The sequence below is a fragment of the Zingiber officinale genome, chromosome 7B (genome assembly GCF_018446385.1).
Source record: "Zingiber officinale cultivar Zhangliang chromosome 7B, Zo_v1.1, whole genome shotgun sequence".
NCBI classification, from domain to species: Eukaryota; Viridiplantae; Streptophyta; class Magnoliopsida; order Zingiberales; family Zingiberaceae; genus Zingiber; species Zingiber officinale.
Genome location: NC_055999.1, coordinates 107,995,365 through 108,021,638, shown reverse-complemented (window position 1 = coordinate 108,021,638; position 26,274 = coordinate 107,995,365). Strand labels below are relative to the sequence as shown.

Genomic DNA, 26,274 nt, shown 5'->3' with positions numbered 1-26,274 from the left:
TCAAATGGAGGAGAATCAAGGTCCGATCAAGAGGAAGCTTCTACCTCCGGATCCAAAGAAAAAGATGCCACCCCTACAAGCAAAGGTATAAATATTTCAATTAATAATAAAAATCATATTATATGCTTTGAATGTAAGGAACATGGGCACTACAAGAGCAAGTGCCCTAAATTAGCCAAGAAGAAGGGCCAAGTGACACAAAAGGGCAAGGAGAAGCCCAAGGAGACCATCCCCAACACAAAGAAGAGCAAGGAGCATATTATATGCTTCTCTTGCAATCAAAAGGGGCATTATCGTAGTCAATGCCCCAAGGGGAAGAAGAAGGTCAAGGCTCAAGGAGGCACTAGTCAAGGGGGAGCCTCCAAGGTAAAGAAGAAGGTAACATTTATTGAGCCTACTCCTTTACATTATGGTAAAAAGCATGATAGGTCTAACTTTTATCATTTTAATGCAATTTACCATAAGAATAGAAAGCATGAGGGCTTTAAGGAAAAGCATGTGGCCTTACATGCTAAGACTATCACCTGGGGTTAGGAATGTAGGTAAAAGTCTAGGCAATAACTCTAAGGATTTTAGATACAAGCCTAGAAACCAAAATGCTCATGGACTTAATGAAAAACCAAATTCTAAGGATTTAATGATAGAAAATCAAGTCTTGAGATCAAGACTTGATAAAATGGAAAAGACCCTAAAAAGGATGGAAAATATCCTAAAAGGGCAAAATGAGCAAAACCTAGGGCTAGGAAAGTCAAAGCCATCAAATAGCCATAGAGGTTTGGGATACAAACCAAAGGCTAAGAAGGATGTGCCTAGTTATCATAGGGTTCCATATAGTTATGGAACAAACCCTAGGTTTAGTGGTCAAGTCAAGAATACTAGGGAAGTCATCCCTAAGAGTATTTTTGCAACCAAAGTGACTAAGACTTCTAAGAAGTCTAAGAAAGTCACTAACAAGGTCACAAGGGAGGCTATCCCTAGGGTTGACCTAGAAAATGTGACCAAGGCTTCTAAGAAGCCCAACAAGGTCACTAGGAAGGTATCTAGGGAAGTTATCCCTAGTGAGTACCTAGAGCATCCAAGGAGCACCAATAGGTTTTGGGTTCCTAGGAGCATCTTCTCTACCCCATAAATGGGTTAGAGAGTGTCAACTCCAATTAGAAGGGTAGTTAACCCAACTTTGAGGAAATTGACACTCAAGGAGCATTTTCAAGGTTTTTGTTAACCTTTGAAAATGAAATGGAACTAGTATTTACTCCTTGAAAGAGTAAAATGTACCTAGTGGTGAAAATTTGATTTTAATCTTAAAAGGCACATATTGGGAAATTCATAAGAGCTACCAAGTTGGGATTTTGGTATGTTCTTAGGAAATTTAAGGCAATCCGGGCCTTAACTTTAAAGTGTTACTCTTGTGGAAAAATGAAATATGCCAACACTTGAGGAATATGCTTAATTTCAATTGGCATAAATTAATCAAGGGAATTAGAAATGTCAATTTAGGTTTTGGCGTTTTCTTGACGCACTTAAGGGCAATCTAGATTTAAGTTGTAAGTTTAGCTAAGGTTTTAAGGATACTTAGATAGCTAATCTAGGTATATTTTATTTATGCTAAATCTTGCCATGATTGTTTGCCCATCATATGCCATGACATCATGTCTACTTTTGCATTCATGACTTATTATGAAAAATACAAAAATACCATGTCATGACATTCATACATCATGTAGTTATAGGATATTTTCTTTTGAAAATTATTTCCTTTTGATGTATGCCATAACATTATCATGCATTAGTTTAATTTCTTGTAATTAAGGATAAATGACATTTAACAACACTTATTAACAAGTGACATCCTAGGTGGATGTCTAATATCTTTGAAATGCCCAGATAGATATGCATGATCCCTAGAATAGGGCAAAACCAAAATCTTACATCTCACAAGGACTATAAGATGACTTGTATGTGTTTTAGTGCACATTAGATACAAGTGAGATGTTAGGAAGATGAACAAAACTCAAAATGTTGATTTAGTGCATTCTTTTGAGTTTTAGGCTCATCAAAACACATAGTTATGTGTATTCCCATCATTGGGAAAGCTAATGTACAAGTCATGTGCATTATGCCCAAGGAACATGATGGGATATTGGTTTTGAAAATGTTTTTAAAATGTTTTTGGAAAACCTTGGTGAAGGCTATCTTTTGATAGTAATCACCATTGAATAGTTAGACACAAACTTGAAGAAAACACTAAAGTTTTTGCAAGTTTTCAAGTTTGTGTCAATCTTTGAAAATATGATGTATTTTCATAGAAAACTATTTTTCCTTGATAATATATGCCCTAAACAATGTCTACACGAAATTTCATAATTTTTGGATTTTTGTAGAATTTTCTAGGGGTTTCTGAAGTTGACTGAAATGGAATTTCAGCAACTATCAGAGCTCCGATCGATTCATGGATCGATTGGAGTGCCTGAATCGATCCATGGATCGATTCAGAAGGCAAATCTCACGAGCAGTAGCTCGCTGGATCGATCAGCCGATCGATCCAGGTAGTCTGAATCGATCAGTGGATCGATTCAGAAAGGTTCAATCGATTGGAACCCAACTCCAATCGATTCAAGTTGCTGATTTTGGCTGGGAAAGCCTGATTTCAGCACTTTGAACCTATTTTAGTCAAGGTAACCTTTCCAAACCCTTAAAATACATGTGTATACATAAAAAGGGGTGTTTTCGTGTTGAAAACAAGGATGGAATGGTAAAGGAAGGCTAAGTTGAAGTTTAGGTTGAGGTTTGTTTCAAATTTTGAACATTTGAACCTCAAAACTTCTAAATCTGGGTTTCCTAAAGGTTTAGGGATTCCAAGTCATTGTTGGTGCAATGACAGAAGTTACCACCATGTCTTTAGAGGGAGGGACTCTTTAAAGGCATGAAAATTATTTTTCATGAACCTTGGAAGGTGGTTAACCTTCTGTTGTGAACTTGCTCAAGGTTGAGCATTTAAACTTGAAATGGGGATAAATGGGGAGTGGATATTCTCATCATTTCAAGTGGCAACTCAAGTGGTTGAAAATGCTCAAGGTTGGGTATTTGTCAACATTGAGGGAAAAGTTAAGGATAATGAAGGGTATGGGACCTTCAATATTGAGTTGATCACAATGAGTGAAACTGTGATCACGATGAGCAACTCTTCAGGGGGAGAGTCTTCAACAAATGGAGTTGTTGAAGTGTGCCCAAAATTGGAGCATAGGTTGATGTGTGTCCAAAGACGGGTTGATGTTTTTGTAGGGGGTTGATGTGTGCCAATAGGGGGAGAATGAAAGGAAGTAAGTTAGGTTTTCATTACCTAGAGGGAGTTTGCCCTCTTAGGGGGAGAATGGAAAGCTTAATTTATGGGTTCATTACCTAGTGGCATGAAGAAGGAGGCTATAGGATTAGCCTAACTTACATGTGGGATTGTAAGTGTTATTGTGGTATTGTCAAACATCAAAAAGGGGGAGATTGTTGGTGCAATATCCCTCAGGTCAAGGGTGACCTGGTTAACCAAGCTGAGTCTTGGTTAGGGTTTAGATGTTTGACAATAAGATATTGATCGAAGAAGAGTCAAGTAGGTCAAGGTTGACCGGATACTTGACTGGAAAAGTCCTGGTAAGTGAAGTTAGGTGAAAGTCCTAGTGAGTGAAGGTAGGCAGGTGAAAGTCCTGGTGAGTGAAGCCGAGCAGTGGGAAAATCCTGGTGAATGAAGCCAGGTGAAAGTCCTAGTGAGTGAATGTAGGCAGGTGAAAGTCCCGGTGAGTGAAGCCGGACAATAGAAAAGTCCTAGTGAGTGAAGCTAGGTGAAAACCCTAGTGAGTGAAGCTAGGTGAGAGTCCCGTGAGTGAAGCCAGCAAGTGGAAATCCAGATGGATCAAGGTTGATCGGTCACCTGGTGTTGGGAAGCCTAAGTAGGTCAAAGGATTGACCGGATACTTGGCACGAGAAAATTCAGATAAGTCAAGGTTGACCAGACATCTGATGGAAATCCAAATGGGTCATGGAGGATCAGACACTTGGCACGAGACGGTAATTCCAAGTGGGTCAAGGTTGACCAGACACTTGGCACAAGGAGAAAAGTCAAGTGGGTCAAAGGATTGACCAGACACTTGGTGAAGAAGTCCCAGCAGGTCAAGGTTGACTATATGCTAGGCAGAAGGAGTCTCAACAGGTCACAGTTGACCGGATGTTGGGTTTGGAAACCTTAGACTTGAGTTTTGGCAAGTCAAGGTTGGGGCAATCGATCGGCTGATCTATTGCGATAGTGTTGCAACAAATAGCAGCCCAATCGATCGACTGATCGATTAGGAGCAAGTGTCACGAGCACAGAGAGCTACCCAATTGATCGGTCGATTGATTAGCAGCTGGTTTCTCGCGTGATCGCGAGAAAGCCTCGATCGATCGGTCGATCGATTTAGACAGATCCGGCGATCACAGAAGCGTTTTAAATCGAGCGGGCGTGGTCTTCGGCATCTCTTCACGAGCTCTTCTCGGATTCATTCCAGCTCCTCCACGCCTCTCTACAAGCACGTGATCGCCAGTTCTTGAAGGTTCTTGGAGGCTTTCCAAGTCAAGAGGCGGATCTATTGCAAGAGGAAGAAGTTAGGGTTAGGGTTTTTACTGCACATCTTGTAAGCTTTTGCTTAACTTGTATTTCCCTTTCTTCTTCTTGTATTGAGAGTGTTGTAGGGCTTCTCCGCCTTTGGTAGTTACCATAAAGGAGTGTTTTCATAGTGGAGGGTGCGTGTGTGGTGTGGATCCTTGGACTAGTCACCTCTTGTGAGGTGGATACCAAGTAAACCAACCGTGTTAGCGTTGTGTGTTGTTTCTTTGTATTTTCCGCTGCACATCCAAGAAGAAACAAGCAACGCCAAGCAACGAAGCGCACCGAGCGAACGCGACGAGCTATTCACCCCCCCCTCTAGCTACTTTTGGTCCTAACACTCTCGGTCCCTATCGTAGCCTCTTATTTATAGAGTTCTATACCCACCTATACCCACCTTCTATACCCACCCAATGGGGGCCGGCCAAGCTAGCTTGAGAACAAGCTAGGGCCGGCCTAGGTATAAAATTGGGTGGCCGGCCCTAGCTTGAACCCAAGCTAGTAGGGCCGGCCAAATAAAATTAAAAAGAAATTTAATTTTAATTTTTATTATTATGTGGAAGATATATTTTAAAGAGAATTAAAATTAAAATATCTCTCTTGTAAAAGATCTACAAAAGATTAAAGAAAGAGATTAGATCTCTTTCCTTATTTGTAGATTGGAGAGATGTTTTATTTTTTCTTTAAAAATTATTCACATGTTGATAAAATTAAATTATAGAAATTTCCTTTTATCAACCATGAAGAGATTTTAAAGAGAAATTTTATTTTTTAAAATTTCCGGTAACAAATTAGGATGTTTTAATTGTTGATTAAAACTTGTCCTCTTTTGTTTTCCAATGATGTGGCCGGCCATCTCAAGTTAATTGGGAAATTTTGTTTTATTTTTCTCAATTAATTCATGTCAAGGAAAATTAAGGAAATTTTATTGTAATTAAATTTCCTAATTTGCCTAGGCCAAGGAATATAAAAGAAGGGGTGAGGGTGCCTTCAAGAGACACAACATCTATTATTCCTTTCCCTCTCTTGTTCCTTGGTGTGGCCGGCCATCCTCTCCCTCTCTTCCTCTTGTGGTGGCCGAACCTCTCTCCCTTCCTTGGAGCTCTTGTGGTGGCCGGATACTACTTGGAGAAGAAGAAGAAGAATGAGAGAAAGCTAGTATCTCTTGGAGCTTGGTTAGTATTTTGGTTTTTCTCCTTGGTGAAGCTTTTCTTTTGTGGCCGAACCTTGCTTGGAGGAGAAGAAGGTGGTTGGTGGTTTCTCATCTCGGTTGATCGTTGCCCACACAACGTCCGAGGTTAGAAGAGGAATACGGTAGAAGATCAAGAGGTTTTTCTACAAGGTATAACTAGTAATTTCTATTTCCGCATCATGCTAGTTATTTATGGAAATAATACCAAATACAAGAGGCTTACGTTCTAGAATTTCGAATACGTTTTTTTCGAAGTTGTGTTCTTTTGTTTTTTTCTTTTCATTGTGATTTGATTGTTCTCTTTGGTTAACCTAAAGTTATTTTAGGAAATTAAATATTAGCTTTCTATTAAAGGTTTTGTCTAGTCAGTGGTGGTTGCTCCCATATCCAAGAAGGCCATGTGCCTCGCCACGTCAGTACTGGGAACCTTTTATGGAAATTAATATTTAATGGAATTAATAACTTAAGGTAACTTGGGTCGAACGTGTTAAGTTCCGCAGGAGATCCAAGTCAAAACCTAAAAGAACAAATAGATTAAGTTTTGGATCAAACGTGTTAAGTTCCGCAGGCGATCCAAAATTTAATTTAAAAGAACACATGGTAGCTAGGAAAAGGTTCAGACCTTTGTACAAAATTTTTGTATAGTGGAACCTATAGGTTTTCCGAGTAGCAACCAACAATTGGTATCAGAGCTAGGGTTTTGCCTCTGTGTATTTGGTATTTAGTTTAATTATGCACATGTCATACATAATTTAGGCAGGTTAATAGTAGGATGTGCTAACTTTGTGGATGCAGGATCCAACTATTATGGCTTTTAGTTATTGTGTGTGTGATTGGACCCTTGGACATGTCAAGGGCATTTATATGTGTGTGCATGATTGTATTAAAATACAGCAGGAGCTGTATTTAGTTTTATTAGGATTTTATTTTTGATCTAGATACATGTACATTCCTTTTATGGAATATAGGATCAAAAATGTAAAATTCTATTTATGTCGCGGATCGAATCTTGCAAAGCGTGGAACCTTCTAAGGACCAGAGGCGCAGCGGAACTAGGAGCAAGATGGATGCGACAGTTAGACCCGGTGGCGGTGGCCAAATATGGCAGCAGCTTCGGATGACAACACACGGAAGACAATTAAAGATAAAAGTCATAATAGTTGAAAATTAGATTTTCTATTTATTGCTTTTATATTGTGCTGTGTGTGCATGTTAGTTTACAAGTTTAGTAGGCTAGCATAGTTAAAATTCCTCATTTATAAACAACTAAGTGGGAGAGGGATTTTTAAGTAAATCCCATGGTCTCCATTACTGGTTTGTAAGTGATGCAAACAAGCTCGCGAGTTGGCTCTGAGTGCCTTCCTCCATAACGGATGAGCTTGTTTGTGGATCACTAGAACCGACTTCCATTTTTGGATGACTATAGGAAGTTAATTAAGAGCGTGTGATCTTCCCCAACGGAAGGGGCATAATCTTATTAATGGACTTAGTGTCAAGTAATGGTGTACACTTAGACACATCTAATAGTATCCTCCCCAACGGAGTCACTGCTATTATTTGTGTGACCAAATAATACCAACTATTAATTTTATTTGTCAAAAAGTTAGGTTGACAAGATAATAAAATTAATGGGTTAAAACCCTCCTTTTACAAATGTTGAAATTGTATACGTCCACACTAACGTGGCATACAAAATTCACGGTGTTATGAGGTGTTGGTTAATTTAAAATAGTATTGTTTGAGGAATCAATATTATTCTAAATTTAGAGTTCGACCAAAAGTTATTTGTGATTCTTAGGATGACTTTCAACCCATCGTCCATCATACTTCAACAAAATAGACTTATCTGAACCAAATTACATAGATTGGAAAAGAAACACGGATATTGTCTTCTTCTGAAAGCTATAAATTTGTATTGACTAAACCTTGTCCTGATGCACCCATGGTGAATCTACCCAAGAGGAGATTGAATATCATAAGAGATGGGTAAAGGCGGATGAGATGGCGTGTTACATTTTGGCTTCAATGTCAAATGTATTGCAACATCAAGATAAAGATTTACCAACAACTTATGATATTATGAACAATCTCAAGGAACTCTTTAGTCATCGGGATAGGGCTTCTAGGCAAGAAGCCATGAGAAAGATAATGACGCCACCATGCAAGAGGGTACTCTGTAGGGATCATATCCTAAAGATGATGGCTTATCCGAACGAGATATGATCCTTGGAGGAGAAATTGATGGGAAACCCGGATCGATATGATTCTCCAAACGCTACCTAGAAGTTTTGAGCACTGAACTATAATATGAATAAAAGGATTTATTCATTAGGGAAACTACTAAGAAGCAGAAGGATTATTTCGTCACAATTCTCAAATTCACTTTCGAAAATGGTTCTACTTCTAAACCGAGAGGAAAGAAGAAGAAGAAACAAGTGGCTCAAGAAAGAAAGTGAATAAATCTCAGTACAGGATTTAAAGTCGGAGTGAAGAAGTCAAGGGCAATGCTTCATCTATGCAAGGGACATTGAAAGGCGGATCGTGAGGAACCAAAACAAAGGGGTTCCAGGAAACCCGCCGACTATCTGAAGGGGAGATTACTGTCTACATTGGCAATGCTACTAAGGTGGCAGCTGTTGCAGTGGGAGACGTCTACTTATCTGTTAGTAGAAATAGAAATTTGGTTTTAAGAAAGTGTCTTGAGTGACCCAGTTTTAGAAAGAATTTAATTTCAGGTTCTAAACTGTTATTCGAGTTTTTCAGTAACGATGTAGTTATTAAAAGAAATAAAGTGATTATCTGTTCTGGTGCATTAGTTGGCAATTTGTATATTTTAAATCCAAATTCTTCCACAAAGCAAAACATGGAAATTTATAATTCATCTTCTAATTCTAATAAGAGAAAAGAACCTTCAGAAATGAACCAAGCATATCTTTGGCATCTAAGGCTTGGTCATATTAACTTAAGTAGGATTCAGAGGCTTATAGCCGATGGACTTTTAAGTTCATTAGAGTTGGAAAATTTTCCAACTTGTGAATCTTGCTTAGAAGGTAAAATGACCAAGAGGCCGTTCAAGGCCAAGGGGTATAGAGCCAAAGAAGTGTTAGAATTGGTTCACTCTGATTTGTGTGTCTGTCCAGGCAAGAGGAGGTTTTGAATATTTTGTCTCTTTTATAGATGATTATTCAAGATATGGATATATTTACCTAATGCGCCGCAAGTCCGAGTGCTTTGATAAGTTCAAAGAATACAAGGCTGATGTGGAAAAACGATTAGGTAAAAGTATCAAGACACTACGATCTGATCGTGGTGGCGAATACCTCTTAGGAGAGTTTAGGAATTACTTATCAGAGGTCGGGATTCAATCCCAATTGTCTGCACCTGGAACACCCCAACAGAATGGTGTAGCAGAACGAAGGAATATGACTCTTATGGAGATTGTTAGATCAATGATGAGTTATTCAGAATTACCAAATTCGTTTTGGGGATATGCTCTGGAAACAGCAGTATACGTTCTGAACTTAGTACCTTCTAAATCAGTTTCTTCTACTCCCATAGAATTGTGGAATGGGCGAAAACCCAGTCTAAGACATATTCGGATTTGGGGTAGTCCAGCACATGTGCTGAAACCAGATGCTGATAAGTTAGAATCTCGTACAGAAGTTCGCGTGTTTGTGGGATATCCCAAAGGAACGAAAGGAGGTTTATTTTATAGTCCTAAAGACCAGAAGGTCATTGTTAGCACCAATGCCCAGTTTTTAGAAGAAGACTATATAATGGATCACAAGCCCAGTAGTAAAATTGTTTTAGAAGAACTTAGAGAGGACACGTCTACTTCAACATCAACTAACAAGATGAAGTACCACAAGAGACGCAACACGTGTCACACATGATACACAACCACAAACAAAGGCCTCGTCGTAGTGGGAGGGTTGTGAGGCACCTGAGAGATTTATATTTTGGGAGAGTCTTGGACTTGATCCCAACATGAACCTCGGTCATATGACGAAGCACTCCAAGATACAGATCCAAGATCTTGGCAAAAGGCGATGAATTCAAATAGAGTCTATGTACTCTAATAAGGTGTCGGAGCTTGTAGAACCACCGATGGTGTAAAAGTTGGATGCAAGTGGATCTACAAAAGGAAAAGAGGGATGACGGAAGGTAGAAACCTTCAAAGCTAGGCTTGTTGCAAAAGGGTACACTCAAAAGAGGGAATCGATTATGAGGAGACCTTTTCACCGTAGTCATGCTTAAGTCTATCCGGATACTCTTATCCATTCTTTGCTCATATGGATTATGAGATTTGGCAAATGGATGTCAAGACTTTCCTTAATGGAAGTCTTGAAGAGAACATCCATATGAAGCAACCGGAAGGGTTCATTGAAAAGGCAAAGAGCATCTAGTGTGCAAGCTCAATCGGTCCATTTATGGATCAAGCAAGCTTCAAGTCTTGGAACATCCGGTTTAATGAAGTAATCCAGTCATATGGATTTATTCAAAGTCCGGATGAGTCTTGTGTATATAAGAAGTGTAACGGAAACGTGGTGGTATTTCTTGTACTATACGTAGATGATATTTTGTTAATTGGCAACAATGTCAAGGTATTATCAGACGTAAGGGTATGGTTGTCCAAACAATTTGATATGAAGGACTTAGGAGAATGTGCACACATTCTTGGGATCAAAGTTATAAGGGATCATAAGAAAAGAATGTTGTGTCTATCCCAAGCTTCATATATAGATACAATCCTTGCTCGTTTTAGCATGCAGGATTCCAAGAAAGGTTTCTTACCTTTTAGACATGGAGTAGCTTTATCTAAAGAGATGTCTCCAAAGACATCAAAAGAGATAGAGGACATGAAAGAAGTTCCTTATGCTTCGGCTGTAGGAAGCCTAATGTATGCAATGCTATGTACGAGACCTGATATCTGTTTTGCCGTGGGCATGGTCAGCAGATATCAGAGTAACCCTGGACAAGGACATTGGACTGCGGTAAAGCATATATTAAAGTACCTGAGAAGGACTAGAGATTATATGTTAGTTTACCAAGCAGATAATCTGCTCCCTGTGGGTTATACGGATTCAGATTTCCAATCAGATAGGGATAACAGTAAGTCTACATCAGGCTATGTGTTTACTTTAGGAGGTGGAGCCATTTCATGGAGGAGTGTTAAGCAGAAATGCGTTTCGGACTCAACCATGGAAGCTGAGTATGTAGCAGCCTCTGAGGCAGCTAAAGAAGCAGTATGGCTCAGGAACTTTCTAATGGATTTAGATGTGATTCCTGGTTTGCCCAAAATCATCACAATTTATTGTGATAATAGTGGTGCAGTTGCAAACTCGAAGGAACCACGAGCTCATAAGGCAAGTAAACATATAGAGCGCAAGTACCACCTGATACGAGATATCGTGAAGCGAGGAGAAGTTGTCATCGCCAAGATTGCATCAGCGGATAACCTAGCAGATCCTTTCACTAAGGCCCTTCCGGCGAAAGCTTTCGATCGGCATGTGGAGGGAATGAGAATCAGATGTATGGTAGAAGATATGGCAGCTTAGTCATTAGTATAAGTGGGAGATTGTTGGAGTGTATACTGAAAGCCTAAGCTTTGTAAACATTCATTATGAATAAAGAATCACATTTGGTCTAATTATCTACATTTGTTTGTAGTTGTTCATTTAATTTATATTGTAGATAACATAGTATGTGGTGTCACATATAGAAGATGATGTTATCAGTACCTTATAAATTATAAACAGTAGCTCACGACCAGAATGGAAAGGAACAAACCATTAGAAGGTCGTAGTGTAATTAGGTATTAGTTTATCTTGACTATATAATTACACTAGTACACTCAGAGTGTATTGAGTATGATCATTTGAGGTCGTTTCTTTTATACTGACTTTATAAAGGAACAAAGACCTCGGTTATTATGGAAGTGTGTGCTCTTAATCCTAATATAATAACAAGCACATATATTTGATATTTATTTCTTTAATTTATCAATGGGTGAGATTTAGTTCGATGAATCAATAAGCCCGATAAATTGGGAAATGATATCACTTATAGTGTGTGTTGTTGATTATAGAAGGAAACTATGTCCTAGAGATACTAGGTTGATAATGTCCCCAAGAGGAGCTCATAAGGATTGTCATGTTAAACCTCGCAGGACTTAGTCCGACATGACGATAAGGTTGAGTGGTACTACTCTTGGACTTAGACATTAATTAAATGAGTTGTCAGTAACTCACTTAATTAGTGGACATTCGATATCTTAAACACAAGGAGACTAACACACTCATAATAAGAAGGAGCCCAAAAATGTAATTTGGGATTGGTGCGGTAGTTCAATGATAGTTCTCTAGTGGAATGAATTATCATTGATAAAATTAAGTTGTGTGTTCGGGGCGAACACGGGATGCTTAATTTTATCGGGAGACCAAAACCAATTCCTCCTCTCGGTCCCTATCGTAGCCTCTTATTTATAGAGTTCTATACTCACCTATACCCACCTTCTATACCCACTAATAGGGGGTCGGCCAAGCTAGCTTAGGAACCAAGCTAGGGCCGGCCTATAATTGGGTGGCCGAACCTAGCTTGAACCCAAGCTAGTAGGGCCGATCAAATAAAATTAAAAAGAAATTTAATTTTAATTTTTATTATTATGTGGAAGATATATTTTAAAGAGAATTAAAATTAAAATATCTCTCTTGTAAAAGATCTACAAAAGATTAAAGAAAGAGATTAGATCTCTTTCCTTATTTGTAGATTGGAGAGATGTTTTATTTTTTCTTTAAAAATTATTCACATGTTGATAAAATTAAATTATAGAAATTTCCTTTTATCAACCATAAAGAGATTTTAAAGAGAAATTTTATTTTTTAAAATTTCCGGAAACAAATTAGGAAGTTTTAATTGTTGATTAAAACTTGTCCTCTTTTGTTTTCCAATGATGTGGCCGGCCATCTCAAGTTAATTGGGAAATTTTGTTTTATTTTTCTCAATTAATTCATGTCAAGGAAAATTAAGGAAATTTTATTGTAATTAAATTTCCTAATTTGCCTAGGCCAAGGAATATAAAAGAAGGGGTGAGGGTGCCTTCAAGAGACACAACATCTATTATTCCTTTCCCTCTCTTCTCTTCCTCTGTGGCGGCCATCCTCTCCCTCTCTTCCTCTTGTGGTGGCTGAACCTCTCTCCCTTCCTTGGAGCTCTTGTGGTGGCCGGATACTACTTGGAGAAGAAGAAGAAGAAGGAGAGAAAGCTAGTATCTCTTGGAGCTTGGTTAGTATTTTGGTTTTTCTCCTTGGTGAACCTTTTCTTTTGTGGCCGAACCTTGCTTGGAGGAGAAGAAGGTGGTTGGTGGTTTCTCATCTCGGTTGATCGTTGCCCACACAACGTCCGAGGTTAGAAGAGGAATACGGTAGAAGATCAAGAGGTTTTTCTACAAGGTATAACTAGTAATTTCTATTTCCGCATCATGCTAGTTATTTATGGAAATAATACCAAATACAAGAGGCTTACGTTCTAGAATTTCGAATACGTTTTTTTCGAAGTTGTGTTCTTTTGTTTTTTTCTTTTCCTTGTGATTTGATTATTCTCTTTGGTTAACCTAAAGTTATTTTAGGAAATTAAATATTAGCTTTCTATTAAAGGTTTTGTCTAGTCGGTGGTGGTTGCTCCCATATCCAAGAAGACCATGTGCCTCGCCACGTCAGTACTGGGAACCTTTTATGGAAATTAATATTTAATGGAATTAATAACTTAAGGAGACTTGGGTCGAACGTGTTAAGTTCCGCAGGAGATCCAAGTCAAAACCTAAAAGAACAAATAGATTAAGTTTTGGATCAAACGTGTTAAGTTCCGCAGGCGATCCAAAATTTAATTTAAAAGAACACATGGTAGTTAGGAAAAGGTTCAGACCTTTGTACAAAATTTTTGTACAGTGGAACCTATAGGTTTTCCGAGTAGCAACCAACAGTCGGGCCGGGAAGGGGTTCCCGGCGTCGACCCTCCGACGCTCAAGTCAGGCGAAGCTCAACAGAGAAAAAGTGGCTCCAAAACTCGTAGCATGCGTACCTCCGGCGAAGGATGAGGGCCTTTATATAGGGCAGCGAAGAAGCGAGTGTACACATATCGAGGTGTACACGTGTCCATGGCCCATACCCTAGTAAGGGCTTGTCAGTGAGCTTACCTAACCCATACTGCTACAGTCCAAGCATGTCCTCGATGGGACAGCGGAACCCCCTGTCATAAGATTTGGAGTATGGCCTACACGTGAAACATACCTGCTGTCAGAAAAAGATGTCCCTTGTCAGAAAAAGATGTCTCTTGTCCTTGTCCCCTTTCTCCATCACGTGCTTTGTGGAGACTATTAGCAGTATGTTACCTTATGGCTTTGGCCGAGCGTGCAGTCCGTTCGGCCCTGCGACCTTCTCCACTGAGCGCCGGAACCCTGATTTCGACAGGGCGCCTTTAACCATCAGCCGAACACCGGGCGGTCGGCCAGCCGATCGGACCCATCCCTCTCCGGACGTTCGATTCCACCGGCCGGCCGGCCGGCCAGTCGGACCCGGCCCTCTCCGGATGGACAACTGCCACTTTGACTTCCACGTGGCATTGACTCCACAGGACGGGGTCCCCTGTTCTTACTACCGGATCACTTACATTTGGAGAGTTCGAGAAAGTTTCTTCAGTTTGAAGGTTTTGCGATTTGCAGTGCTGCTATCATAAGATAAAGTCGCATCTTGAGAGACAATTGTCATGATCCTTGAGCACCGTGTGCGGGACAAATTCGTCTTAAAAAGATAGAGTCTAACTCTAGCTAGCCTCGACTTTACCAAAACGGTGTTATATCGTCATTCTGTCCACACTCAAATTGCACCACCATTAGATCCCAACAATTTTAAGATGAATTTTTCGTGCAATCTTGATGGATTCATCATCGACGGCTCCTATTCCACCAGCGCATGGTTAAAAATTGGAGAAGTTTACATATACCAATTTCAAAAGATGGCAACAAAAGATGCTCTTTTACCTAACCACGTTGAATCTTGTGAGGTTCTTACGTAAAGATGTCTCCTCTATATTTCAAGAAGAGATTGATAAAGGAAAGAGGGTGACATATGATGCATGGGGACATAGTGACTTCTTATATCGAAACTATATCCTTAATGACTTGGATAACACGTTATTCAACGTGTATATTCTAATGACAACTACAAAGGAGTTATGAGAATTTTTAGAAAGGAAGTACAAAACAGAAGATGCTAGATTGAAGAAATTCATCGTCAGTTAATTCTTAGACTTTAAGATGATTGATTTCAAGACTATAATAACTCAAGTCCAAGAGTTGTAGTTGATCCTACATAATCTACATGGCAAGGGCATAACAATGAATAAGTCCTTTCAAGTTGCCACGATAATCGAGAAACTTCCACCTCCATGGAGGGAATTTAAAAATTATCTAAAGTATGATCAAAAGGAGATGAGACTTAAGGATCTAATTGTAAGACTACGGATTGAAGAAGATAATCGCAAGCAATCAGAATCAATAAAAATGTCTATATTTGGAAAGGTAAAAAGACTGGCAAGAAAAAAGTATCGCGGCAAAGGACAGAGCCAGGGGAGGGCCAAGAAGTTTCAAGGAACATGCCACAACTATGGCAAATTGAATCACATGTCCAAAGACTGCCGACGTCCAAAGAAAGACACTCAAGTGCACATGACTGAAAATAAGTCAATGCCAATAGATAGTCAGAATTAGACCTGACTGTTATTGTATTTGAAGTCAACTTGGTAGACAATCTAAGGCAGTGGTGGGTTGATACTAGTGCTACATGACACATTTGCTCTGACAAGGCCCAATTTTTAACTTATACCCCTATTAATGGGAGAAAACTAATCATGGGTAATTTTGTAACTTCCAACATTGGTCTTGGCAAGGTGATGCTAAAGATGATATCAGGCAAAGAAGTGACACTAACGAAAGAATTTAGTATCAGGGTCGACTCTTGTCAAAGCTAGATTCAGACTGGTGTTTGAGTCAAATAAATATGTATTAACAAAAAATGGTCAATTCATAGGCAGAGGGTTCATGGAGAATAGTTTATTCAAAATGAATGTAATGGTTGTACACCGTGAATTCAATGACAATAAAATTATAAATTTTGCTTATTTGGTTGAGTGTTCTAATTTATAGCATGTTAGACTTGGATATGTAAATTATAACACTTTACAATGACTTACGAATTTAAATTTATTGTCAACATTTAATGTTGATCCAACACATAAATATGAAATATATGTTAAAGCTAAAATGATAAAGTTATCTTTCCATTCAGTGGAAAGAAGCACGACCCCTCTAGAATTAATTCATAGTAACACACGTGACTTAAAATTCGTGCAAACTAAAGGAGACAAAAAGTACTTTGTTACTTTCATTGATAATTGCACTATATATTGTTATATGTATCTATTGAAAGACAAAGATAAAACCTTAGAAGCATTCAAAAATTATAAGAATGAAGTTGAGAATCAAATTGGTCAACGAATTAAAAGAATTTTAAGTGATTGAGGAGGAGAATATGATGGTCCATTTGATAAATTTTGTGCAGCCTCTGACATTATTCATCAAACAACAACTCCTTACTCTCGTCAATCAAATGGAATTGCCGAGTGTAAGAACCGAACTCTTAAAGAAATGATGAATGTTATGTTAATAAGTTCAAGCTTATCTCAGAATTTATGGGAGGAAGCTATTTTATCGGTGATCCTGTCTGAAAATCATGAAGACAGCTAGCTGGGTATGTGGCTCAGCGGTTGACCTTGCGAAGACTCGTCTCCGATTTGCAAAACCAAGAACATCAGTGCTAGGCCGGGGAAGGGGTCCCGGAGTTAGCCCTTCGACGCTCAAGTCAATCACTGGAATAGTAGAAAGGCAGTAAGGAGCTATAGCAACAACAGGAGCTCTAGCACAAATAACAGATACTTCCGCCAGTGCACAGACCGCCTTTTATATAGTGCTCTAGTAGTAAATGTGTATGCTTATCGAGGTGCGCGCACGTTTTCTCAACTGCCCTATGAAAAAATATGTCAGAAAAGTATCTCTGACATCATTCCTTAACAGGACGTGCAAATCTCTAACATAACAATGAAAACTTCCGTAGTATGATTTACTTATTGATCATGCCCTGCTGTTAGCAACATCAACTCCAAAACGATATAATGAGCTAAGCAAGGGGTCCCACTATTTGGTCGAGCAGAGGAGCTGCTCGGCCGAGATTTCCCACCTGGTCAATTTCAGCTATTCTTCTCCACAGTCACTCGACTCAGTAGGTTGTTCCCCGCGCGATCAGACATGCGGTTTGGTCGGACGAGCCCTTGTAGGATCGTCATAGTTGAGCATTTAATATCCTCTCTATAGTCGTCCTAGTCGACCAAGCAACCTGCTCAGGTGAGCCTCCTGGCCGAACGAAACTTTTAGGCTCGCTCGTCTTGTTGCCACCCACTCAGTTCGTTGCCACCTGTTCAGTTCGTTGCCGCCCACTCGATTAACTTTGGTGACCAGGCGATTTCTTGTCTTTGACCGCCTTGACTTTGATCTCCACGTCGGCTGTTGTTCCTGCCTTGGACTCATACTTGGTAAGCTCCCTTTACCACCACATCAATCGGCAAACCATATTCTCAATAAAATCCCTCACAAAAGGAAAGATAAAACTCCTTATGAGTTATGAAAGAGGCATAAGCCTTCTTATAAATATCTGAAAGTGTGGGGGTGTGTTGGCTAAGGTGGTAGTGCCTGAGCCAAAGCAAACCAAAATATTACCAAAAGTGCATATCAATTTTTGGTGTACAAATCAGCAGTCCTGATGTATATATTGGAACAACAATTGAATCAAGGAATATTATATTTTTTTGAAGATATCTTTCCTTGCAAAGATAGAAAAGAAGAAAGTTCAAATAAAAGAACTTATGAAACTATGAATAAGGATAATCTTGAAAATAATGAAGAACCGAGATGCAGTAAGAGGGTCAAAATAGTAAATTCATTTTGTCCCGATGTCATGACTTATATGCTGGAAAATAAACCAAGGAAAATAAGCGAAGCCTTATCAAATCCCGAGGTTCCCTTTTGGAAAGAAGCCTTCAATAGTGAAATAAATTCCATCATGCAAAACCATACTTGGGAATTAGTGGATATTACATTTGAAATAAAACCTTTAAGATGTAAATGTTCTGAAGAAGAAATATAAAGCTGATAGAACTATTGACAAGTGTAAGGCAAGATTAGTGGCAAAGAAATTCAAACAAAAGGAAAGCCTTGACTTCTTGGATACCTATTCACCAGTAACAAAGATCACATCCATTCGAGTACTCATTGCTATTGCTACAATATATAACCTTGAGATACATCAAATGGATGTAAAAACATCTTTTCTAAATGGTGAATTAAAAGAAAAAATATATATGGAGCAACCTGAAGGGTTTATCGCTCTAAGACAAGAAAATAAGGTGTGTAGACGTGTGAAGTCATTATATGGGCTAAAACAAGCATCAAAATAGTCGCATGAGAAATTTAACAAAACTATGATGTCAAATAGATTTGAAATAAACGAGTGTGATAAATATATATATATATATACACACACACACATTATCCATCTATATGTAGACTATATACTCATCATGGGTAGTAATCATGATATAGCCATGACTACTAAGAAGATGTTGACCAAAACCTTTGATATAGAAGATATGGGTATAGCGGACGTTATACTCAAGATTAAGATCAATAAGAATTAGATAAAATTATCTTTTCATAGTCTTAGTATATTGAGACAATACTAAGGAAATTTAATGTATATGATCTTTCCCATGTAAAAACACCGATGGACTTAAGCTTGCACTTGGCTAAGAACCATAGTGAACCTGTATCCCAATTGAAATATTCGAGGATAATTGGCATGTATACCACTAACTACATACGTTTAAATATTGCCTATGCGGTTAACAAATTAAGTAGATTTACAAATAATTCAAATAATGACCATCGGAAGGCATTAATAAGGGTTCTTAAATATTTAAGATATACCTTAGAGTATGGATTGCATTATACAAGATATCTAGCGGTACTAGAAGACTATTGTGATGCAAATTAGATATCTAATACAAAATACTCTAAATCTATCAGTAGATATGTATTTACCATTGGTGGTGGAGCAATGTCATGGAAATCCACGAAACAAACTTGCATAGCTCGATCAACTATGAAACCTGAGTTTATAGCCTAGATAAAGCGCAGAAGAAGTTGAATGACTTTGTAACCTCTTAGAAGATATCCCATGTTGGGAAAAACCAATGTTTGCCGTGATGATATATTGTGATAATCAATCGGCAATTGCAATGACGCAAAATAGCTTGTATAATGGTAAGTCTCGACATATTCGTCGACGATACAATACTATTAGGCATTTGATCTCTAACGGAGTTATCTCTGTCGATTATGTCAAATCGAAAGATAACTTGGCGGATCCATTTGCAAAAGGTTTGAATAGAGATCAAATATACTGCACATCAAGAGGAATGAGATTACAAATCTATAACCAAGAACATTCATAGTGGTAACCCAACCTCGTTGATTGGATATCCCAAGATCTTGGTTCAATGAGACAACGAAATTATGAAAGTTCGCGTGAGCACTTGGACTAGTTCCTCTCTCATTCCTAGGATGGAAAAGTGTTACCTACGATGTGTAGTGAGGTTAAGTTATAAACTTTTAATGACTCGTATATTTGAAAAAGTATGAGTATGGTAGGATACTCTTTATAGGAGGTCACCTATATAAGTATGAAGATAGACCGCTTCAATGAAATACTTATGAATCCAAGATGTTATCCATGACCAAAACAGATAAAATAGTGAGAACTATAAAGAAGTGAGAAATGTTATTGTGTATATATCATTGTCTTGGTTTACATGAACGACTGAGTAGTTCAAGACATCACGTTCACTAAACAGCCTAGTAAATCCGATGATACTTTACTACAGAAGGTTTAAAACCACAAGCTACCTATCCTGATGTAATAATCTTTCGATTGAACTCTCCTTAGGTGATAACATGCATGCATTAATTTTCATTCATGTAGGGGATTGTTAGAAACATAATATGAATGATAATTAAATATAAATCGTTAGATCAAGATTGACAAATTTGGATCATCGATTTGAGAAGGAATTAGTGCCCTTTGGATGACTCAATCTCAACCATTGATTGACGTCCAAATGAAGAGATATTGTATCTCTTGGGAAGGGATGCAATCTAAACCATCTAATTTAAGTTGGATGGTTGAGATCTAATTGAACCAAAAGGTTCTTATACCCTTTCACTTGGTATAAATAAGATCCCTTTCTTTCTCATTTCACTCACTCAATTCATTCTAATTCAAAGCAAACATTAGATTCTATACTTACATTTGGAGAATTTGAGAAGTTTTTTCGATTCGGAGGTCTTGCGATTTGTAATGCTGCTATCATAAGATAAAGTCGTTATATCTTGAGAGACGATTGCTGTGTTCCGTAAGTACTGTGTGCGGGGTAAATTCGTCTTAAAGAGATAAAGTTTAACTTTAGCCTTGACTTTATCAAAGCGATGTTATACCGTTATTCTATCTGCGCTCAGATTGCATCACCACCATATCCTAAGAATATCATGAATCTTTCATTTTAGTAGTGTCATTATGAGAAAGACGACTAATCGTCCATAAATGGACTATATGTGTTCAAATGAATATAAAATTATGTGTTGCTAGAGACAGTTTCAAAGGCACTGTTTTTCTTTTTTACATTTTTCCTAGATCAACATCATCAGCATGTGGAAAAAAAGTAAGGATGATAAAAAGAATATTGTTCTTCATGAACTTTGAGGTGTTTGGGGCGCAAATGAACAAACTAAAGATCAAACAAGATATGTGTAAATGCCCTTCGATTTCTTCCCTCTCAATATCATGTAACTTTCTTTTTTTTTCTCTTTCTGTCAGCAATCATATTTCAAAAAAAGATTATGAAGAAAGAAAACACCAAAGAGACTAATCCACCAGTTCAAAGGCCTCTGCTTGCTCCTCTCATGTGGTAGTTTCCTTGACACATTCTCTTTTCTTTCTTGTTCCACTTCATATATTTCTTCCACAAACCTTGTACAAGTATATACACACTGGCTTCTGCCTGAAAAATTTGATCACTTTTCTTCTTTGTTTGATCGCCATCTTTGTGTTTTGTGGAGCAATCCACAGGCACATTCTTGAATCTGTAACAAAAAGCACATTCATGCGACATCAGCAAGCTTTTATCTACTCTGGGGATTGGCTCTTCCGAGAGCTTTGTTGTAGAGATCGAGTGTGTCAGAGTGAGATGAGTCGAGGCACAATGCCGCTTCACAGTCTCGCAAGGTGGCTTCTGTGTTTTCCATCGAATCATGGAATGCAGCACGCAGGTGAAGGAGCTGGAGGTCTGGCTTGAACGTGATCGCCCGTGAGAGCTCTTTAATTGCTTCCTGGTCTTTGTGATCATCCATCAACACTGGAGAGTGAAGTTGGATTGTTATTAGTTATTAGTTGTTGAACTGACCATATGAAAAAGAAAAGCATCTAATGCTTGGCTTTTCACTCCAAGAATTTTTCAAATTCATGTTAGACACAAGGCATTGTGAATGGAAGGAATGATCTTGATATCAATAAGGATGATCCTAGCACAGAACATATCAATCATTGATCGTGGATATATTACTTATGGAATTGGAGATGAACAGCTTGAAGATCTTATTCATCAGAATATAAAACAGATATGTGCAACTTACCAAAAAATGATTAAAAAATGAGTCATGATGCTAATCATTTCACCTTTTGCATCTATTAGTAGATACAAAACCATTGCAAGAGTGAGCTTGAAAAATGAATCATGTCACAAGAAATTTAAAACTAAACAAGGTTAATTCTCAGTAATGGGTGAAGCTTTTGTATTCTTATTATGAATTTTCTTCTCCTATTATAAATAAAATCATATCTAAGCTTATATAAGAAAAAATTGCTGAATGTAAACAATGTACCAGCAGCACGATATCTGTAAGGGTATGTCCTTAGAGGATCCAACTTTGTTGCCATATTAAGATCACTCTTTGCCATGTCGCGATCACAGTATTCTGACCTTTTTTCATATGCAGAAGCATTGTTCTTCGCTTTTTCTATCAACTTAGTCATCTCATCATAAGCAAACTTCTTTTGATTCTTTAGGTAATAAACCCGTGCCAAACCTTGGTGTGCACGAGTATGCTTTATACCGAGTGCTTTTAAGTAGCATGCTGCAGCTTCATCCAGCATATCACAGTCAACATATATGCTTCCCATATTATTGTGTGCCTAAAGACCATTTACTCAACTAATAGTTAAAAGCTCACATAAAAGGAAAAAAAAACACTCGCCAAAGAGTTATCAGAAGGCTGTTAATACCTGACCCTTCCGAAGGTTATCAGAAGCACAACTATTGGCTTGTTCCAGCAGTTGAATCACATGTGTTGAAGATGTGTGATCCAAGTTGGAATCTGCAAGAGCATATGCTTTTAGGAAAAAAGCTTCAAATGATCTCTGGATGGAAATGGATTCCTCTGACTTGGCAAGAGCTTCATCACGGTGACCAGTGTCGTACAAGATCCATCCTTCATAAACAAGTCTTTCATGCTCATGTGTTGAATGATTCCGAGCCAAACGCAAACTATGCATTGCTGCTTTCTGGCAATTCAATCTAAATAGAACAGTTATTATCAGCATAGTTCCATTTTCTCAAGCAACAAGATTTGCACGTTTGTCCTAGTTATCTGGCATTCAATTGTTTTGCACAAAATTTTTGCATTAAAACAAGATGCAACTATTAGGCAGTAAGTTACAACTACAAATTTTCAAGAAACAATTAAAAAATTAGAACCTTAATCGCAATGTTTAATCTCTAAAGAAGATACTTCATAAGATGACTTGCTAACCTTAGCAACAGAAGTGATTGCCTGAATCTTAAACTGCTGTTTGTAGGCTCTTTAGCCAACATCTGGTGCACCACAGCAAGTGAGCCAATATCATCGACAGCGGACCACCGATCATAGAGCTGCATCCAGCAATCAGCCATGTCCCACTGCTTCACTTGTTGCTGGAGGATCTCAATAAATTGATCACCATGAAGCTTCCCATGAAACATCATGTAACCAGGGTCTAGAGTCATGAGTGCCCTCACATCCTGCAATGCCCCTTCATAGTCCTGGAGTGCGAGCAACAACCATGCCCGGAGCTCAAGGCAATCAGTTGAGGCCTTGAACCCGATTATTTTGTTGATCTCCGCAACTGCAGCCCCGATCTTGTCCTCCTCCATTAAGGCAATGGCCCGGTACTTGTAAGGGTAAAGGAGGGTCGGATCGAACTCAGTGGCTTGCTGTAGTTCGGTCATCTTCTCTTTGCCAAGGCTATAGATTGACTTCTCTTGGTGCATCCACCCTGCTGAAGGATCAGAGGCATTGATGAGCTTGTCTACAAGCTTGTAGGCAGAGTACTTGTGCCCCTTCTTGAACTTAGCTCTTGCAACACCAACAAGGGAATAGACATGGCCCTCAGAGACAGCGGATTCGAACCATTTCAGGGCATCCTTGAACTCGCCTCTCTCGAGCATGACACACCCCAATTGATGCAAAGACAGCTGCTTTTGCCATCCTGGGGCGGCGCATTCTACCAGTCTCTCCAGCAACATCACAGTGGTGTTGGACTTCATGTCTTCCTCCATGGCTACCTGGCAGAGGAAGTGGTAGAGCAAGAATGAGGAATGACCAGCAGCCGCCAATTTGTCCTTCCCTTCCTGGGTGCAGAGTAGTCTTGTGATATCGGGATCGGAGAGGGACTTTGGGAGCTCGCGGAGGAACACCTGGAGGCAGGCGGCGACGAGGAGGTAGGCCGTCTCCTCGAGGCCGTAGTCGACGAGGAGGAGGGCGTCGTCATGGGTGCGCACTAAAGACGCGAGCTTGGAGTCGCAGGCGTGCTTTAGTCCGTCACAGCAGAACTTGTTGGCGAAGGCGAGGAGCTCGAGGACGGTGTCTGGGGGGAACTCGTCGAGGCGGCCGCAGCGACTGAAGGTAGCGACGGCCTTCATGCCGCGGGCCGAGATGCCGTTGAGGGAAAAGCTGATATGATCGCGCTTGGCCTCTGCGAAGCTGCCGTAGAGCATGGTGGAGAAGGGCTTGGAGAGGAGGGCAATGCGGGAGCGGACGCAAGGGACCTCGTCCTCGGCGATGCAGAACCAGACGTCGGCGTCGTCTTCGTCCGGATCGTGGCGGCAGGGAACGGAGGAGGAGGAGGAGGAGGAGGGAGGGGAAGGATTGGGAAGCGTGCGGCGGCAGGGACAGAGGAGATCGGAGGTGGAGAGGAGTGCGGCACGGGGGCACTCGAGGGAGGGAGAGGTGGGCGAGCAGGCGGAGAGGAGGGCGGGGACGGGATGGAACTGGTCCTCGCGCCGCTCGTAGCGGAGCCAGGCGGAGAGGACGACGCGGTGGTGTGGATTGGGGGCGTGAAGGCGGGCGGAGCGGAGCGCCCGGCGTAGGAGCTTGGGGTCGGCGAGAGGGCGAAAGAGGGACCGCTGCTCGAGGTGGAGATCGCAGAGGAGCAGCAGGCGGCTCTCTGCCGGGTCGCCCACCGCATCGACCGCCGCGGAGAGGCGGCGGAAGGAGTCCGATAGCGTGGCAACTGGGTCAAGGGGGCGGAGAAAAGGATCAACAGCAGGTTCGATGTCCTCGATGGAGGGTAACCCGAACGGAAGAAGCGTATCAACGACCATGGACGGCGTGAAATGATGCCCCACGCCACCGGCGCCGCGTACCGACTTGGTGCGGATCGAGAAGGTGGAGGCGAGGCCGGACTTATCCACCGACGACGAGGAAGCAGAAGACGACGCCGCATTGCTGGGATTCAAGGCGTACACCTGCGCACTTTTGCACGCTTCCATCAGCTTCATACTCCGAAGCGAGGTAAACAGATTATTCTGCATCTCCTCCTCCTCCTCCTCGATCTCAAGATCAAAACTTTACCCCCAAAATCGGTAGAACAAGCAAGAAAACATCAAAATCCGAGGCCAAAATCAAAGCTTAAAAAAACCATGATAGGCAGTAAAAATTCCCTCTTTCCCTTTTCCCCTCGAGAAAGACGCCACCTTTTTTAGCAGCAGCAGCAGCAGACGACGAACAACGAGTCATCAAGGAAAATGATTGTGATCGGTGGTTAACGCTTGGATATATGATTCACGCTTCGATTGATCAACCGCTGCGGAAGGAGGAGGAGCGCGGAAGTCGGGGCTGCGGCCTCTCCACGCCCCGCATCGGCCGTTCCTCGGCTCGATGGATGGATTGGAGAAAGGAAAGGAAAGTAAAGGAAAGAAAAAGAAAAAAGAAAAGAAAAGAGCTCAGCTCACCGGAGTCAAATAGAATGAGAATGGGAATGGCATTGGATTCGATGCTGCTGCGGATTAACAATTAGCTCTAGTTAATTATGAGGATGATTAAAAAATAAAAATGGGGATTAGCTGACAATGTCGAAGGAACGAAGGAGATGACGACGATGATGATGGAAGAGCATATATCTAAATGTGATGGAGGACAGGAATGCGAGCGTTTACGTGTTGGCCATTCCATTGACAGCCATGGCGGAAGAGGGGGAATGGGAAAGACAGAGCTGTTTCCACTCGGATAACAGATGTTTGAGGGGGCAACGGGGCATCAACACGGCTCCCCGTCAGTGTAGTACACTGTCAAAAATGAATTCGATCGTAAATCCGAGATGAGTAAAAAAAAAATATCGATGGGAGTTTTAGATTCGGATTAAATTTAAATTAGAGTTTTTTTGGTTGGTTGCTTGGTTTAAGTTCAAGTTGATCCGGATTAATTTGAATTTAGCTTTGATAGCTAGGAGTTGGTAATCCGCTCATTATCTTTATTTCTACCATGAATATAAAGAGAGATCATAATTAATTATATCTAAATGATAATCATGATCCGATCATAATTATATTATAAATCATTTCTATCCTGACTAGTGGCGTAGCCAGAATTTTAAACTAGGAGGGGCTATTTTTAAAAATTTCAAACATTAGTACTAGTTGATTTTCATAGTCTAAAATCTAATTTTGAATTTAAGGAGCCAAAAATGATCTTAAACTTAAAATTTTCGACCTTAGCTCTAAGGTCTAATTGAAACAACGATCCATCAATCTCTAAAACTTATCTATATCTTAAAGTTGAAAATCATTTATGATATCACTTTCTCATAATATTTAGCATTCCTATAGCGGTGATGGCATATGACACGACGGAGGCTGCAGTGTGCGTAGAGAGAAAAAAAAATATAAGATAAAATTTTCTCAAAATTACCATAATTCA

General features: G+C 39.8%; 1 protein-coding gene across 1 annotated transcript; it reads right to left on the bottom strand.

The window, feature by feature from the left end:
• Positions 1 to 20,712: 20,712 nt before the first annotated feature.
• LOC122006794 (ethylene-overproduction protein 1-like) lies at positions 20,713 to 25,453 on the bottom strand. The gene is made up of 5 exons (XM_042562418.1): positions 25,053 to 25,453; positions 22,852 to 24,924; positions 22,325 to 22,616; positions 21,925 to 22,234; positions 20,713 to 21,398 (listed from the first exon to the last, which is right to left on the bottom strand). Exons 2-5 carry the CDS (start codon positions 24,888 to 24,890, stop codon positions 21,166 to 21,168), a joined length of 2,874 nt encoding a protein of 957 aa, XP_042418352.1. The 5' UTR covers positions 24,891 to 24,924; positions 25,053 to 25,453; the 3' UTR covers positions 20,713 to 21,165.
• Between the last annotated feature and the right edge of the window lie 821 nt (positions 25,454 to 26,274).

Bases quoted from the DNA above. Each gene is read 5' to 3' on its own strand.
- LOC122006794 (XM_042562418.1), bottom strand. From the start codon at position 24,890: ATGCAGAATAATCTGTTTACCTCGCTTCGGAGTATGAAGCTGATGGAA. The intron at 22,235-22,324 runs GTATTAACAGCC...AATGGTCTTTAG, and splicing joins ATAACCTTCGGAAGGGTCAG to GCACACAATAATATGGGAAG. The intron at 21,399-21,924 runs GTACATTGTTTA...TTCACTCTCCAG, and splicing joins TTACAGATATCGTGCTGCTG to TGTTGATGGATGATCACAAA.